The sequence below is a fragment of the Plecotus auritus genome (assembly GCF_963455305.1).
Source record: "Plecotus auritus genome assembly, chromosome: 3".
In the NCBI taxonomy this organism is placed as follows: domain Eukaryota; kingdom Metazoa; phylum Chordata; class Mammalia; order Chiroptera; family Vespertilionidae; genus Plecotus; species Plecotus auritus.
This window is the reverse complement of record NC_137772.1, coordinates 222,441,848-222,457,846: the sequence shown is the minus strand read 5'-3', so window position 1 is coordinate 222,457,846 and position 15,999 is coordinate 222,441,848. Positions and strand designations below refer to the sequence as shown.

The window sequence follows — 15,999 nt, the reverse complement described above, 5'->3', positions numbered from 1 at the left end:
GTCTCATCACCTTCCTGGCACCAGCTTGAGCATATTCTTCTCTTGGAAATGGTGATGCACAAGAGGACACACCCAGTCATACAAGCATACTTCGAGTCCTTTTTTGAATCTTGACTGCTAATCCAGTTGGCCAAAGCATATTACATGGCCAAGCTCAAAGCCATGGGGTAGAGAAGTAACTACTGCCTTGGAGTGTGGGTGAGAGGGGTTGAGTATATCTGAAGAATAATCTACTGTACTTTTTCCCTAGTGTTAGCTTTAGATAAAGATACCAGGTTAATGTCTGCTATCCATGAGCTTCTGCTTCTAATAGTACCACACTGCCCCGCTCCCCTTTCCTGTGTTTGCAATGACAGTGATTTTCTTACAAGTCAGTCCTATAAATGGACTCCAAGGAACTATGTGGTTATTTGTTTTACTGGCCTTTGTTGTGAAACACAGGCTATCAGTTCACAATTCTCTGTAATACAGAGTTTCCAGTGTTGGTGATTACTTAGGAAAGCTTGACATTCTGACTCCAGATTGTCAAAAGGAGTTCCCTGATTGAAGTTGTCTCTCAACAACTTGGTGACTGTCAGTATCTGATAATTATCAAAAAGTAGTTAACTGATGAACTTGCCCCTAAAATATCATTACAAGAAGGAAATCTTTTTTTTTTAAAGATATATATTTTTTATTGATTTCAGAGAGGAAGGGAGAGGGAGAGAGAGAGAGAAACATCAGTGATGAGAAAGAATCATTGATCGGCTGCCTCCTGCATGCCCCACACTGGGGATCGAGCCCACAACCCGGGCATATATCCTGACTGGGAATTGAACCATGACCTCCTGGTTCATAGGTCAACACTTAACCACTGAGCCATGCCAGCTGGGCAAGAAGGAAATCTTGATAGAACCATTTGAACAGAATTCGCCTTGTCTTCTCTAGTTATGCGATTGTCATCAGATTGTCCTTGATTTCTTGCTTAGATGCTTTTCAGCAGATCATTCGAGATGAAGGAATCTTGTCTTTATGGAATGGCACGTTTCCCTCCTTGCTGCTGGTTTTCAATCCTGCCATCCAGTTCATGTTCTATGAAGGTTTAAAACGGCAACTTTTAAAGAAACGAATGAAGGTAATACTGATTTTGAAAGCAGCAAACAGTAATCTCCTGTTCTTACTGTTTAGATTGACATGATTCGTCTTTCTTTGCTTTCCAGCTTTCTTCTTTGGATGTGTTCATCATTGGTGCAGTAGCCAAAGCGATTGCCACCACAGTTACCTATCCCATGCAGACAGTACAGTCGATTCTGAGGGTGAGTGCTGGGGTTCTTCTTGCATTTAGTCAAACAGCATTCTAAAATACGTGGTTTCTCTGTTTAAAGCAAGTTAAGCATTCCTCATTCATTTTCCGATTTGTCTTATATTCTGCTAACCAGGCTGGCTATCACTTGGTGTCCTATTTGATTTGGAACGAAGTTTACATTTGCAATTTCTTAAGTAACATAGTGTCTCAGAAAACCCAAATGTAGAGGAAGATTCTTGACTCACTCAGGAAAGTATAAGTTTGCATCCTTCTCATTCAAGCTAATTTGCTTGGTGCCCAGGGCAAATTATCCTTTACAAAATCAGAGGTTGATTTCTGTAGTTTATTTTAAAGGTATTAATGGTTTTGCTTTTTTTTTTTTTTTTTTTTACTGCTGCAGTCAACGAAAGAGAAATTTTATTGAGGCCCCAGGGTCACCGTTCAGCCAGAAGGCTGCCCTGTTGCCCCGAGGAGGTGGTGGAGGGGCCTTATTTAACTTCTTCTTGGGGCGCAGGTTGTTGGTGTGGCCTCCCTTCTTCTTGGCGACAGTTGACAGCACAGGGGTGCAGGCAGGTGTAATCTTGTCGCAGTCATACTTGTAGGCTAGCTGGCGGAGGGAGGCTTTGCTGATGCCACCCCTCAAACAAAGCACCAAGTGCAGGGGGGACTCTCTGAATATTGTGGTCTAAGATAGTGTGGCCATCCTCCAGGGGCTTGCCTGCAAAAATCAGACACTGCTGGTCAGGAAGGATGCCCTCCTTGTTTTGGATTTAGCTTTGACATTCTCAGTGGTGTCACTGGGCTCAACCTCAAGGGTGATGATCTTACCAGTCAGGGTCTTCACAAGGTCTGCATCTCTGCATCTGCTAATGGTTTTGCTTTTTTGGACACTTTCAAATTTCTGGGTTATTCATCGAAATGTTTATTAAGTGCCCACTCCGTGTGAAGATCTGGGTACACGTGGTGAATAAAATAGTCATAATCCCTGCCTCCACGGAGGTAATTGAGGAGAGAATGAACAAGTAAATAAGCAAAATAAATACAAACTGAGAACATAACTACGAAGAAAGTAAGCAGCATTCTGTGACTTGGTGGAGAGGTGCTTGATGGGGATCTCCTTAGATAGGGTGGTTGGGATGGGTTCCTCAGAGGAGGCATTTCAAGACTTAAAGTGAGATAAGGATCCAGCTATGCGAAGAGCATTGTAGGTAGAGGAAACATGATGTGCTAAGAGTTTGGTGAATCCTAAAAACTGAAAGGAGGCCACTTGTGGGTAGAGAATGGCTTAGGATGAGATTGGCAAAGTAGCAGGGAAGGTCTAGAGCAGGGGTGGGCAAACTTTTTGACTCGAGGGCCACAATGGGTTCTTTTTTTTTTTTTTTTAATATATTTTATTGATATTTTTTTACAGAGAGGAAGGGAGAGGGATAGAGAGCTAGAAACATCAATGAGAGAGAAACATCGATCAGCTGCCTCCTGCACACCTCCTACTGGGGATGTGCCCGCAACCAAGGCACATGCCCCCGACCGGAATCAAACCCGGGACCCCTCAGTCCGCAGGTGACGCCCTATCCACTGAGCCAAACCGGTTTCGGTGGCCACAATGGGTTCTTAAACTGGACCGGAGGGCCGGAACAAAAGCATGGATGGAGTGTTTGTGTGAACTAATATAAATTCAAAGTAAAGGAGCGGAGGGGAGAGCAAGAGAACCGGATAGAACAGCCGGATCCGGCCCGCGGGCCGTAGTTTGCCCAAGGCTGGTCTAGAGTTTACTCGCAATTCGCAATTCGTGGGAAGCCTTTGAAGGGTTTTACACTAGGGAGTAATGTATTCTGATTTACAATTCTAGATCAGTGTGGCTATTCCGATGAATTGGTCAGAGGCTAAGAGAAAAGGGGGCTGGGAATCAGTAAGAGGCCATTTCAGCAATACAGACGAGAGGTGATGGTAGCCTAGATTAAAGTGGTAGCAGTGGAGAGGAGAGAGGAGATATGGAAAGAGTTATGATCTGGCCCAGCGGGCATAGCTCAGTGGTTGAGCGTTGACCTATGAACCAGGAGGTTACGGTTCGATTCCTGGTCAGGGCATATGCCCGTATTGCGGGCTCGATCCCCAGTGTGGGGTGTGCAGAAGGCAGCCGATCAATGATTCTCATCATTGATGTTTCTATCTCTCTCTTCCTCTCTGAAATCAATAAAAATATGTTTTTTTTAAAAAGAGTCATGATCTGTTTTGGAGAAAAAAATTCAAAGAACTCATCAATGGATAAAATGGGGGTAGTAGTGAGAGTATGTCAGTTCAAAAAATTATAACCTCTTAAAAGTATTTTTACTAATATACTATTTAAAACTTAGTACTTAATATAAAGGAATTCAGTAGCATTCAAATAATGTATTTTGACCCTTTATCATATAAACATAACAATGTGAAGAGCTTAAACTTTAGTGGTTCTAACTGGTTAGTATTTATCAGAACGTCTTAAAGGACTGGAAGTTAAGCCATACATACCATCAATATTTATATCTTCATCACGGGCACATATTTTTTCTTTTGAGGTAGAATTTTCCCCATAATGCTCTGTAAAGTGAAAATTCTCTTGCTTGCTTCATTGAAACATATTTCTTGTTTTCACTTATTTCACTGAAACATAGAGGATTAATTCAATCTACATACTAATTGGATATTTTTATTACTGTATGGTGTGTAAGACATCACTCCCAACAGAATTTACTCTGCAGGTACAAATTAAGATAAAGAAAGCAGTACTACACAGTCTTTTTTTTTTTTTTATCCTTCCCCAGTTTGGACGTCACAGACTCAACCCAGAAAACAGAACATTGGGCAGTCTTCGCAATGTTCTCTATCTTCTTCACCAGCGAGTAAGGTGCGTTTTCAACAGCCCCTCTGCTGGGGAGCGGTTGGGTTTGCTGACCTTGCACTACTGCCTTTTCAGTGGCAGCCTGGAAACCTCTCCCTTGGATTCTGTGCTTAGACATTTCTCATTTTAGGGGTTTGGTGCAATATGACAGTACTTTGGAAAATTAGGGAAAAGTTTAGGTCCTTGTACTTTGTTATAAATATGCAGAACTCCTGTATAACGGGAACCCTCCAAAATCTAATATACTGTTCTGCTTGAGTGGCATATCCCTGTGGTCTCTCTCAGAGATAGAAATAAGCAGGAATTATAGAGCAGCAGTCATAGTAAGGAAGGAAGCGGGGAGTAGGGAGAGTAATAACAATTATAATTATGATAGTAATGATGATGATAAGAGTAACATTTTTGAGTGTTTGCTTTGTGGCAGACACTGATCTTGATGCTTTATGTGGGCAATATCACTTAATCCGAACAGTAGTCCTGTGAGGCATGTACTTTCGTCATTTCCTTGTTTTGTTTCAAGAAACTGATCCTTAGGGACATCAAATAAGGCAGGAGCCTCCTTTGAAAGAGGAAGTGGGAATATAGCTCGGCATTTGGAAAGCAGCTTGGCATTTTCTTAAGAAGTTAGACACACTTCCCATAGGACCCAGCCATTCCACCTCAAGGTATTGACCCAAGGGACATGAAATGTGTCTGCACAAAAACTTGTACACAGATGTTAATAGCAGCTTTATTTGTAAGAGTCAAAAACTGGAAACAACTCAAATGTTCATCGTCAGGTGAATAGATACATAAATTGTGATATTTCTATATAATGGCATACTGAGAAATAAAAAAATAGGAATTATTGATTCATGCAGCAACATGGATGAATCTCAAAATAATTATGCCGAGTGAAAGCAGTCAGACATGATTCCACTTATATAAAACTTAGAAAATGCAGATCCGTAGTGACAGAAAGCAAATCAGTAGTTACCTGGGGCCGGGGTAGGAGGATGATTACAAAGAGACCTGAGGATACTTTGGGGGGTGATAATATGTTCACTATCTTGAATGTAGTGATGGTTTTGTGGGTATGTACATCAGTCAGAACTCATCATAGCTTCTGTCCGACTTGGCTACAACTCTGAGGTTCCCATCCCTCCATCCTGGGATTTAATTGTTTGCTAGAGTGTCTCACAGATCTCAGGACACATTTATGTTACCATTTTATTAAAGGGTGTCATGATACATGAACAGCCAGATGAAGAGCTACACAGGGTGAGGTCTGGGAAGGTCCCATCACAGGAGCATCTGTGCCCATGGAGTTGGAGAGCATCACCCTTCCAGGGCGTGGATGTGTTCACCCACCTGAGAGCTCTTTGAACCCCATACTGTTGGGTTTTATGAAGGTTTCATCATGTGGGCACAATCTGTCAACTCTTTGGCTCTCTCCCCTTTCTGGAGGATGGAGGTGGGGCTCAGAATTCCAAGCTTCTGATCATGGCTTACCCCCCGCCCCCCACATACCCTCCTGCGCCATCCAGGAGCCCACCAAGAGTCATCTCATTACAATAGAAGACACTGCAATTACCCAGGATATTCTGATATTTAGAGACTCTGTCAGGATCCGGGGTCAGAGACCAAATATTAGAACAAGAGATGATCCTGTTGCTCTTATCACTCCAGTAATCACAAGGGTTTTAGGAGCTCTCTGTGCCAGGAACCAGGGGCAGAGACCAATATACATACTTTCTGTTATCTCACAGCAGACTTCACCTTGAGAAACACTGAAGTGGACTTTCTTGGGGGAACATAATTCACGTTAATGAATGAACTAGCAATTCATGAGTCAAGGCTTTTCATTGCTATTTATCACATGATTTGCCCCAAATAATAGGTTTTCACACATAGCAAATAAAATGTAGAATAGCTTGTGCATGGAGCACTTGATCAACTGTACTATCTCAGTGTTCATGCTGTATATAGGCCTGGAGTTGCTGATGAACTAGCATATGCGATCAGTTCACTCTCAACTTGCAGCAGCTGTGGAGAAATCATTTACTCTGAGCTTTTGGTTTTAGCTGAAGCAGTCTTCTCTGTGGTTAGAGCAGTGGTTCTAAATGGCTGGTCTCCACCTGGGGATTTATTAGAAATGCAGATTCTTGAGTCCCATCCCAGGCTTAATAAATCAGAAACTCTGGGGATGTGACCCAGCAATCTGTGGTTTAATAAGCCCTTCAGGTGATTCTGATGTAGTACGCTACCTTTGAGAACCCCTGGGTTGGAAGACCAAATGTATAGGAAGACTGAAAAACAGGTAGCTTTCACTTTTGTCATTTTGCCTAGTTTTGTTGAAGCTAAGATGATCTGAAACAATTTGCAGTTTTCCTACCATTTAAGGACTATTAAGTTGAAATAACTGAGTTGCGAGAGTGTTAAAGATCTAAAAGTTCTTAGATCTTAGATCTTGGCATTAAGATGGTTTTAGGATTTGCGTTCTATCTGGGATATTGTCAGCATTCTGCTAATTGATGGTGATTATAAAGACAAAAGGATTGGTGGCTTGTGAATACTGAACTTTAATCGGTCTTCAAGTGCCTTGACAGATAATAAATAGTTTGACAACAGAAGTCTGTTACTATCTAAAACTTCCATTGCTTGTTTTAATCCTGAAGATAAACCTTCGCAAAGTCGCCATCCAAGTAGCGACTGTTTCTTTGATGCAGGAGTTTTTACAAAGAAAATCTTTTATTTTATGTTTCAAACTTGTTTTCTTTTAGGAGATTTGGACTAATAGGACTCTACAAAGGACTTGAAGCCAAACTGCTACAGACGGTCCTCACTGCTGCTCTCATGTTCCTTGTGTATGAGAAACTGGTGGCTGCTACCTTCACAGTTATGGGGCTGAAGAGCGGACCCAAGCATTGAGACACCTTCCCTGCAGAGTGAGGACAGGTGCTCAAGACGGGCGTTTCTTTCTGTTCGAAGAGAAGTGATTCTTTTTTTTACTTTTGCTCTTTCCACCGTGAATTTTTACCCTCGTTGGCTTTAAAAGTATTTAAGGGTATACATAGAGGATAGCCAACTGAACCTGTCACCAACTTAATTTTTATGATGATTGGTTGAATTTTGTAGGGGAGGTTGGACTGGTGGTTATATGAAGAGAAAGCATTATTGAAAACCTAAAATTAAAAGTTTGTGGATTGATTAGTTTTCCTAATGAACTATTAAGAAAGAATGGACTATTGCTCTCGTGTGTAATCTTTTCTAGTTAAAATCTTTCTTAAATTTACCAACTGTTCTCTTTTCCTGACCTCTCCCCCAGGTTCTAGAACAAATTTTATGCCATGAAATTCTCCTCATATGCCTTTTATGTCTTAATCTGGTTATTTTCCTCACTGAAAATAATATTATGACTATGTCATGAGAGCATGATTTTACTTTTGTTGGATTTTTTCTGCTTAAGGAAAGGTGTCTTCTTTAGTACATGAGCTATTTATTTTGTGGGAGAAATTAAAATTATTAATCCCAAATGATTCTCTTATAAACTATTTGTAAACATCACTTATTCATTAGTATTTGACGTAATTATAAAATATTTATTTTGAATCAACTCTTTGATTATGAAAGGCTTGAAGTGTTATGTTTATCCAAACACGCCTCAATCAAGTCAAGCCCCAATATATTGTCAGCACCTTTATTAAGATATTACATTGAATTGACAACTACCTGGTAAAAATCACAGAAAAGGGGAAGGGAGCAAATATCTTGCTTAGGCTCTGGAATATTATCTCCCTTATCAAACTCTTGGAGAAGGCTGTATTTTTTTTTTTTTTTTTTACAATAAACATATGATTGAGATTATTTCTATTGGGAAACATTCCTTAGAGTCCTGCTACTCAAAGTGTGGTGTGTCAAGCAGTAGTATTGAGGGCTGGTTGGACATGCAGGCCCAGATCTTCTGAATTATAGTCTGCATTTTAAAAAGATCGACAGGTGATTCATACTCACATTAAAGTTGCAGAGACCTTGGCACACCTGACCCAACAGAGGATTGTTTTCAATTATGGAAACCAAGACAAAGATTTTTCTCAAAGGAAAGATGGACTAATGTATTAAAACAACCTCTGGAAAAACCGGGAGTCCTATGTCATTTACTTTTCCCTCGTAGCACAAGTTAAGGTGGTAGGACTTGTGGTGTGTAGCTAGGAGGGAATTAGACATCTCAAGCCACTCAAGAAACAAACTCTTCACATTAGTAAACTAGCTTTTTGGGTTCCTGTGACTTAATTTTTATCCCTATAATAAAATGACAGGCTTTTTATGTATAAATATAATTCAATCAGAGAGAGTAATAATGAAGTATCTGTGGACTGTGGTATTTAGTTCCATTTTGAGAGGAGAAATATCTTTCTGTTATTTTTTCCTCTGGCCACTTTGGTAATTTCAAAATATGTGATTATCAAACTAGTAATAATTGAAAAATCATTGTGTTGGCCTAGAAAACAAGAATTGGGAGGAGCTACTAACTGGGGAGTAGACTGAATACTCGTCCTCTATTTAAAACAGAATGGTAGGCAGAATTGGCCCATTACTACTTTTTATTTTACTTAAGGTTTGTGAGTATCTGTGGTGGGGCTTGGGTGGGAAGCACAGAATTGATTTTGATTTTTATGCAGGAGAAGAATGATGATAAAGGTGCCGTGTGTACTTTTGTTTTTGTTTTAATTATACAATTCACATTGGAACTTGAATTTTGAGCTCAGGTATTGTGGAATGGTATGTTTGCATAATTTCCAAGTCAAATTATATAGTTACTAGAGGCCCGGTGCACGACATTTGTGTACTCAGAGGGGGGTCCCCTCAGCCCAGCCTACGCCCTTTCGCAGTCTGGGAGCCCTCGGGGGATGTCTGACTGATGGATTAGGCCCGCTCCCCATGGGGATCAGGCCCAATCTGTCAATCAGACATCCTTAGCACTGCTGTGGAGGCAGGCCACTGCGCTCGCCAGCTGTCAGCCTGGATTGTGGCTGAGGGGAACTCCCCATATGGGAGCGCACTGACCAGTAGGGGGCAGCTCCTGCATTGAGTGTCTGCCCCCTGGTGGTCAGTGCGCGTCATAGCGACCGGTCATACCACTGTTCGGTCAATTTGCATATTACCCTTTTATTATATAGGATATTAAATTTTTATGATGTGAGAATGTATTTGATGTTTTTTTCTGATTTTGTGAGGGAACAACTTAATACTGAGGTTTTATGTTCCCTTATAGACTCACTAATTGAAACTTAGGTAATGACTTGCCCAGTTTTACAATCTTTGATTAATAAGGTGTTTGAGAAAACTAGATTTGGGAAATTGAAATTTTTCTTTTTGATTCTTTATGCAGTTTCTCTAGAGTGTGAGCATTAAGAACCTTAGAGATTATATAAGTGTCACTGCAGTAGAAAATTTAATGTCTGTAAGTATTTAATCTGGGTTTTGAATTGACATGAAAATGTTTACCCATGCCTATTTTACAGTTGTTTGAAACACAGAAATAGGAATTACCATAAGAACATAAGCAGTGGGAGTTAGAATCTTGGGTTTTATTCCCAGCTCTGCCACTGACTAGCAAATTACATCATCTCTTTGTGCTTCAGTGTTTTGATAAGTGGAGATAATAATACTCACTACCCACTTCAGAGGATGTTTGAGAGCTAATGATGTCAGCTAAATCCCTTTATGATCGTGGGAGAGGAAAGAGGGCAGATCCCTTTATGATCGTGGGAGAGGGAAGATCTGAGTGAAACTTGTGACAGTGCAATATATAGCAATTTTCCTTCTTAAAGCTTATACACTTTCTCCTTTTATGATCCCAATATCTCTGTGAAATAGGTAGGGACAAATAACAATATTCCCATTTAATTAACAAGGAAATTGAATTATCAAATGACTTGCCTGGTTGGAGCCAGGACTAGAGTGAGTATCCTATAGTCTAAAGTAGTGATTAAAAGAATGGGTTCTAAAAAAAAAAAAAAGAATGGGTTCTGGAATTAAGTTCAACTCGGGTCCTGTTTCTTACCAGCTGTGGGAACAAAGTAATTACTGAACTTGTATAAAAATTCACTTCCTCAACTGTGAAATAGAGATCGTGATAAAACTACCTCATAATGTGGTTGTGAGGATTAAATAAGATCATATAAATTGTTTAGCGCAGTGCTTGACACATGAGAAGAGCTAGATAAATGTTGGTGCACAAAAATTCGTGCACTCGACAGGTCCCTCAGCCCAGGCTGCACCCGGGACCCCTTGGGGGATGTCCAACTGATGGCTTAGGCCCACTCCCTAGGGGATCAGGCCCAAGCTGGCAGTCAGACATCCCTCTGGCAGCCTAGGAGCCCTCAGAGGATGTCCACTTGCTGGCTTAGGCCCATTCCCCGGGAGAGCAGGACTAAGTTGGCAGTCAGACATCCCTATGGCAGCCCGGGAGCCCTCACGGGATGTCCGACTAATGGCTTAGGCCCGCTCCCCATAGTCAGGCATCCTTAGCGCTGCTGCGAAGGTGGGAGAAGCTCCCACCACTGCCACTGCACTGGTCAGCCATGAGCCAGCTTCTGGCTGAGCGGTGCTCCCCCTGTGGAAGTGCACTGACCACCAGGGAGCAGTTCCTGTGTTGAGCGTCTGCCCCCTGGTGGTCAGTGCACATCATAGCGACCAGTCATTCCTGGTCGTTCCGCCTAGGGTCAATTTGCATATTACCCTTTTATTATATAGGATGGATGAGGGATACGGCTGTTTGGATAGATATGGTTCAGTGAAAAGCACTCTGCATTTTGAGCCAGATCTGGGTTCAGATTTTCATTCTACCACTTAATAGTATCATAGCCACAGACAAGTCACTTCTGCACCTTTCTGAGTTTACGCCTTCATCTGCCCAATAGCAGTGCTGTTATATATCCTCAGAACAGCCTTGTGAGGTAATCACTTCTATTGGACAAATGAGGACATATCTATATATACAAAAGCCTAAGTGACCGAATGACCAGTTGTTATGATGTGCACTGACCACCAGGGGGCAGACGCTTAACGCAGGCACTGCCCCCTGGTGGTCAGTGCACTCCTACAGCGGGAGCACCACTCAGCTGGCCAGCGGGTGCCAGATGTCGCGGGGTTCATGGCTGGCAAGCGCAACTGCGTTGGGGTGAGCCTCTCCTGCCTCCAAGGCAGTGCTACTGGGTGGTGGCAGCAGGCACAGCAGGGTCAGGATGAGCGGGAGTGGCGCCCAGCCCGGGCTCGGCTCCTCCCTGGCCACCTGTCGCTTCTCATACTACTACATCCCTCAGGGGATGTCGGCCTGATCCTCACGGTCTGCCTGCGGGGATCGGGCCAAAACTGGCAGTCCGATATCCCCCGAGGGATCCCGGATTGTGAGAGGGTGCAGGCCAGGCTTAGCGACCCCACTGGTGCACCAGGCCTCTAGTATATGTATGTATATAAGTGTGTGTGTGTGTGTGTGTGTGTCTGGTAAAGTACATGATGTATATGGGCGTAATAAATGCTGTTTTTCTTCATTAAGATATTGACATATAGCATTTTCAGGTGTACAACATAATGATTCGATATATGTGTATATTGCAAAATGATCACCACAGTAAGTCTAGTTAGTATCTGTTACTAAAATATCCATTGGATAGCCCTGGCCAGTGTGGCTCAGTTGGTTGGGCATTGTCCCACGCACCAAAAGGTTGCTGGTTCAATTCCTGGTCAGGGTACATGCCAGGTAGGGGGCGTGCAGGAGGCAGCTAATCAATATCGTTCTGCTCTATCATTGATATTTCTCTTTCCTTCTCTCTTTCTCTGTACAAATTGATAAAAATATTTGAAATGTATATCCATCAGATAATATTGTTTGAATCAAGAAAATCAACTAGGTTTTACTTTGGGGCAGCATTTTCTCTTTCCATTTGTTTTAATTGTGAACATTTCTGAGAGCCTTTTGATGTGTCTCCTCAAAAGAAAAGCCAGATCCAGTAATTTTATGTTTATTGAGTATTCAAAGTAAGTCCCCCAAATATTTATCAGTTAGCCAGTAAAATATGACTGGTTCAGCAAGAGAAAGTCACTGGCTAAGCTAGTGTCTCACCTGGTCTCTGGAAAAGCTAAAGAATCGTGACTTGGTGGAGCCAAACACCATATATCTAAGGAGAGCCCTCCCTCTGGGCAGGTGAGTTACTTACCTGGCAGTGTTGATTGTCACCAGAGTACCAAATAAATACGAAGACACGTTTGTAGGATATTTAGGTGTGTAGTAAATATAACTGATTGTGACTCTGTAAGGTTTTTACTACCATAGAAGTGAAAGGGCTTTGGATTAGTGCTGATCTTTGTGGGGCATACTGGTAGCCCCTGAAAAGTATGTTCAGTGGAACATCATGGACAAGAAAGAAAGTTCTTCATGCCCTGACCAGTTTGGCTCAGTGGATAGAGCGTCGGCCTGCAGACTCAAGGGTCCCAGGTTCGATTCCAGTCAAGGGCATGTACCTTGGTTTTGGGCACATCCCCAGTGGGGGGTGTGCAGGAGGCAGCTGATTGATGTTTCTCTCTCATCAATGTTTCTAACTCTCTCTCCCTCTCCCTTCCTCTCTGTAAAAATATCAATAAAATACATTTTTTTAAAAAAAAAGTTCTTCATGGCCCTGGCTGGGTAGCTTTGTTGGTTAGAGCATTGTCCTGATATGCCAAGGTTGTGGGTTTGATCTCCCTTCCCCCTTTCTCTCTCTAAAAATCAATTAAAAGAGGAAAAGTTTTCTGTGACATGGGTGAGAGAAGAGAAGAAAGAAAATTACTGCTCTGGCTGGCATTGTTCAGTGATTGGAGCATTAGCCTGTGCACCAAAGTGTCACAGGTTCGATTCTGGTAAAGAGCACATATCTGGGTTGTAGGTTCAATTCAGGAGTCCTCAAACTTTTTAAACAGGGGGCCAGTTCACTGTCCCTCAGACCGTTGGAGGGCCGGACTATAGTTTAAAAAAAAAACAACTATGAACAAATTCCTATGCCCACTGCGGGCCCGGGACGAGTCAGCTGCTAAGCAGGACAGGCAGTGGCACCCGGCGGGCCGGATAAATGTCCTCGGCGGGCCGCATGTGGCCCGCGGGCTGTAGTTTGAGGACGCCTGGTTCAATTCCTTGCCTCGGTCGGGGCATGTGCAGGCGGCAGCCAATGGATGTGTCTCTCACATTGATCTTCCTCTCTCGTTTCCACTCTCTCTGAAAATCAATGGAAAAAATATTCTCCAGTGACGGTTAAAAGAAAAAGAAAATTACTATTTGAAGACAGAAGGTGAAAAAGGAAATTAAGAGATGAATATGAGGAATGGGGAAGGGGGCAGAAGGCACCAACTTCTAGCACAGGACTTAAAGCGGACACACTCAAAAAAAAGTGTGATAGGTACATAGATTGGGCATTACACGGTGGAACCCAGCAAGTGAGGTCCAATCTGTAATGACATAAAAAGGGAGGGAGAACTCGGTTTGGAACTAATTATGAGACAGTAATGGGACTTCCATGCATCGAGGGCCTAATAAATGCCAGGCATAATTGATTTATACACATTTTTTAAAAAATATTTTTATGATTTCAGAGGAAGGGAACGAGAGAGAGAGAGAAACATCAATGATGAGAGAGAATCATAGATCGGCTGCCTCCTGTACGCACCCCACTGGGGATCGAGCCTGAAACCCAGGCATGTGCCCTGACCGGTCATCGAACCATGGCTTCCTGGTTCATAGGTCAATGTTCAACCTCTGAGCCACACCGGCTGGGCAGATTTATACACAGCTGAATATCCTTTTTTTTTTTTTTTTTTTTTAACTGATTTCAGAGAGGAAGGGAGAGAGAGAGAGAAACATCAGTGATGGGAGAGAATCATTGATCTGCCTCCTGCACTCCCCCCTTCCACTGGGGATCAAGCCCGTAACCCAGGCAAGTGCCCTGACTGGGAATAGAACCTGGGACTCTTCACTCTGCAGGCTGACGCTCTATCCACTGAGCCAAACCGGGTAGGGCCTTAGTGCCTTTTTTATGCTTCCTAGTGAATTCCTGCCCAAAACAGGCATAACCTTTTCCTGGAAGCCTTTCTGGAACTTTGTTCCCTCCCACCCACCTACCCCTAAAGACCTTTCCACTCCTAAAATAGTTTGTGCTATATCTATCATTGCACTTGCTGCATCCTGTTTTGAAGTCCATCTATATCTCATCCTTCCCTTAAATACGTTTTTTCTGTGTGTGTGTGTGTGTGTGTGTGTGTGTGTGTGTGTGTGTGTATGTGTGTGTTTTATTTCAGAGAGGAAGGGAAAGGGAGAGAGATGAAACATCAGTGATGAGAGAGAATCATCAGTCATCTACCTCCTGCATGCCTCCTACTGGGGACGGAGACCGAAACCTGGGCATGTGCCCCGCCCAGGAATCGAACCATGACTTCCTGGTTCATGGGTGGACGCTCAACTATTGAGCCACACTGACCAGGCATCTCTGTCTTCCCTTAGATATCAAGTTCTTTCAGGACCGGAAATGAGTCAACTAGCAGAATGTCTCCCTTGTGATAAGCACTCAGTTGTTACATGAGTGTTTTTGGCTTAAAACAGTGCTGACCTTTCTCCAAGCAAATCAGTCTGTTAATTAAGAGTTTATGTTTTTAGAATTCTTGCACTCTGGTGTTTGCTTGGTGATGATCAGTTTTTCACATTTGGGTTTTTTTTTTTAAGATTAATTAGTTCTCACTTCTTTGAAGTATATTTTATTTTGCTAATCACCAGCTTTTTTAATCTTTAAAGAGTCTTTTTTTTTTTTTTGCTTTAATTGGAGTCACTGAAATTATCTATCTCAGTAGCATCATTTATTTAATTCTTTCATGTGTACTTCATTCTTGTTTTGCTTTAGTTTCTGTTGAACCCATTGGTAGAGTAGGTGGCCAGCCAAATAGGTGATTCCCTATGTGGATGTTGTATGGAAGACCACATAAAATTGTAAATTTTTATTCTAGGAATAACATTCTATTTATTTATTCAAGAAATTATTTTTGAGCCCTGACCAGTGTTGCTCACAGGTTAGAGCGACAGCCCTCACACCAAAGGGTCTTGGGTTCGATTCCTGGTCAAGGGCATGTACCTGGGTTGCAGGTTCAATCCCCAATCCCAGTCGGGGTAAGTTTGGGAAACAACCATCGATGTGTTTCTCTCACATTGATGTTTCTCTCTTTCTCTCTCTCCTCCTCCTCCATCTCTTCCTCCTCCTGCCCTCTCTCCTACCCTCTTTGCCTTCCACTCTCTAAAAAATCAATGGAAAAAATAATCTCTGGTGAGGATTAACAAAAACAAAAGATCATTTTTGAATACCTACCATTATGCCAATTGCTGGGATTATCCAGAAGAATAATACTCAATTTCTACCCTGGTATAGCTCATTGTTTAGCATGGGGTCAGACAAAAACAATTTGGAATTCTATCACTGATGAGTTCTGATGAGAAATGTACTATAAATGTTCAGGAGTTACTTTGGGAGTATGGACAGGCCGGGCCCAACTCTGTCTTGGTGTATGTGATCAGAAGGCAACATTTAAATTAAGAGCACATTAAATAGTGGGTAGAGGACCTTCTTGACAGAGGAAATAACATTTGCAAAGAAGAAAGAAGATGCTTTCTTATTTGTAAATTGGTTTGAATTCTCCAAGTTTGAGAGCCTGCATGCAACAAGGGAAAGAGGTGATCAGGACTCCTGTCCTACTTAGCAATTCTGTCTACAATTAGACTTCGGTCTAAAGAAAGAAGATACAAAGAAAGAAAGAAAAAAGATACAGGGTAGGGCAAAGTAGG

At 42.2% G+C, this 15,999-nt stretch overlaps 1 protein-coding gene across 1 annotated transcript in view; it reads left to right on the top strand.

Moving 5' to 3' along the window:
- SLC25A17 (solute carrier family 25 member 17) overlaps positions 1-8,009 on the top strand; it is a 37,216-nt gene extending 29,207 nt beyond the window's left edge. Inside the window, exons 6-9 of the mRNA XM_080660860.1 lie at positions 969-1,114; positions 1,200-1,295; positions 4,087-4,169; positions 6,926-8,009. Of these exons, the coding sequence (XP_080516986.1) occupies positions 969-1,114; positions 1,200-1,295; positions 4,087-4,169; positions 6,926-7,073 (473 nt within the window). The 3' untranslated portion in view covers positions 7,074-8,009. The remainder of the gene's footprint in view (positions 1-968; positions 1,115-1,199; positions 1,296-4,086; positions 4,170-6,925) is intronic.
- The last annotated feature ends 7,990 nt before the right edge of the window (positions 8,010-15,999 follow it).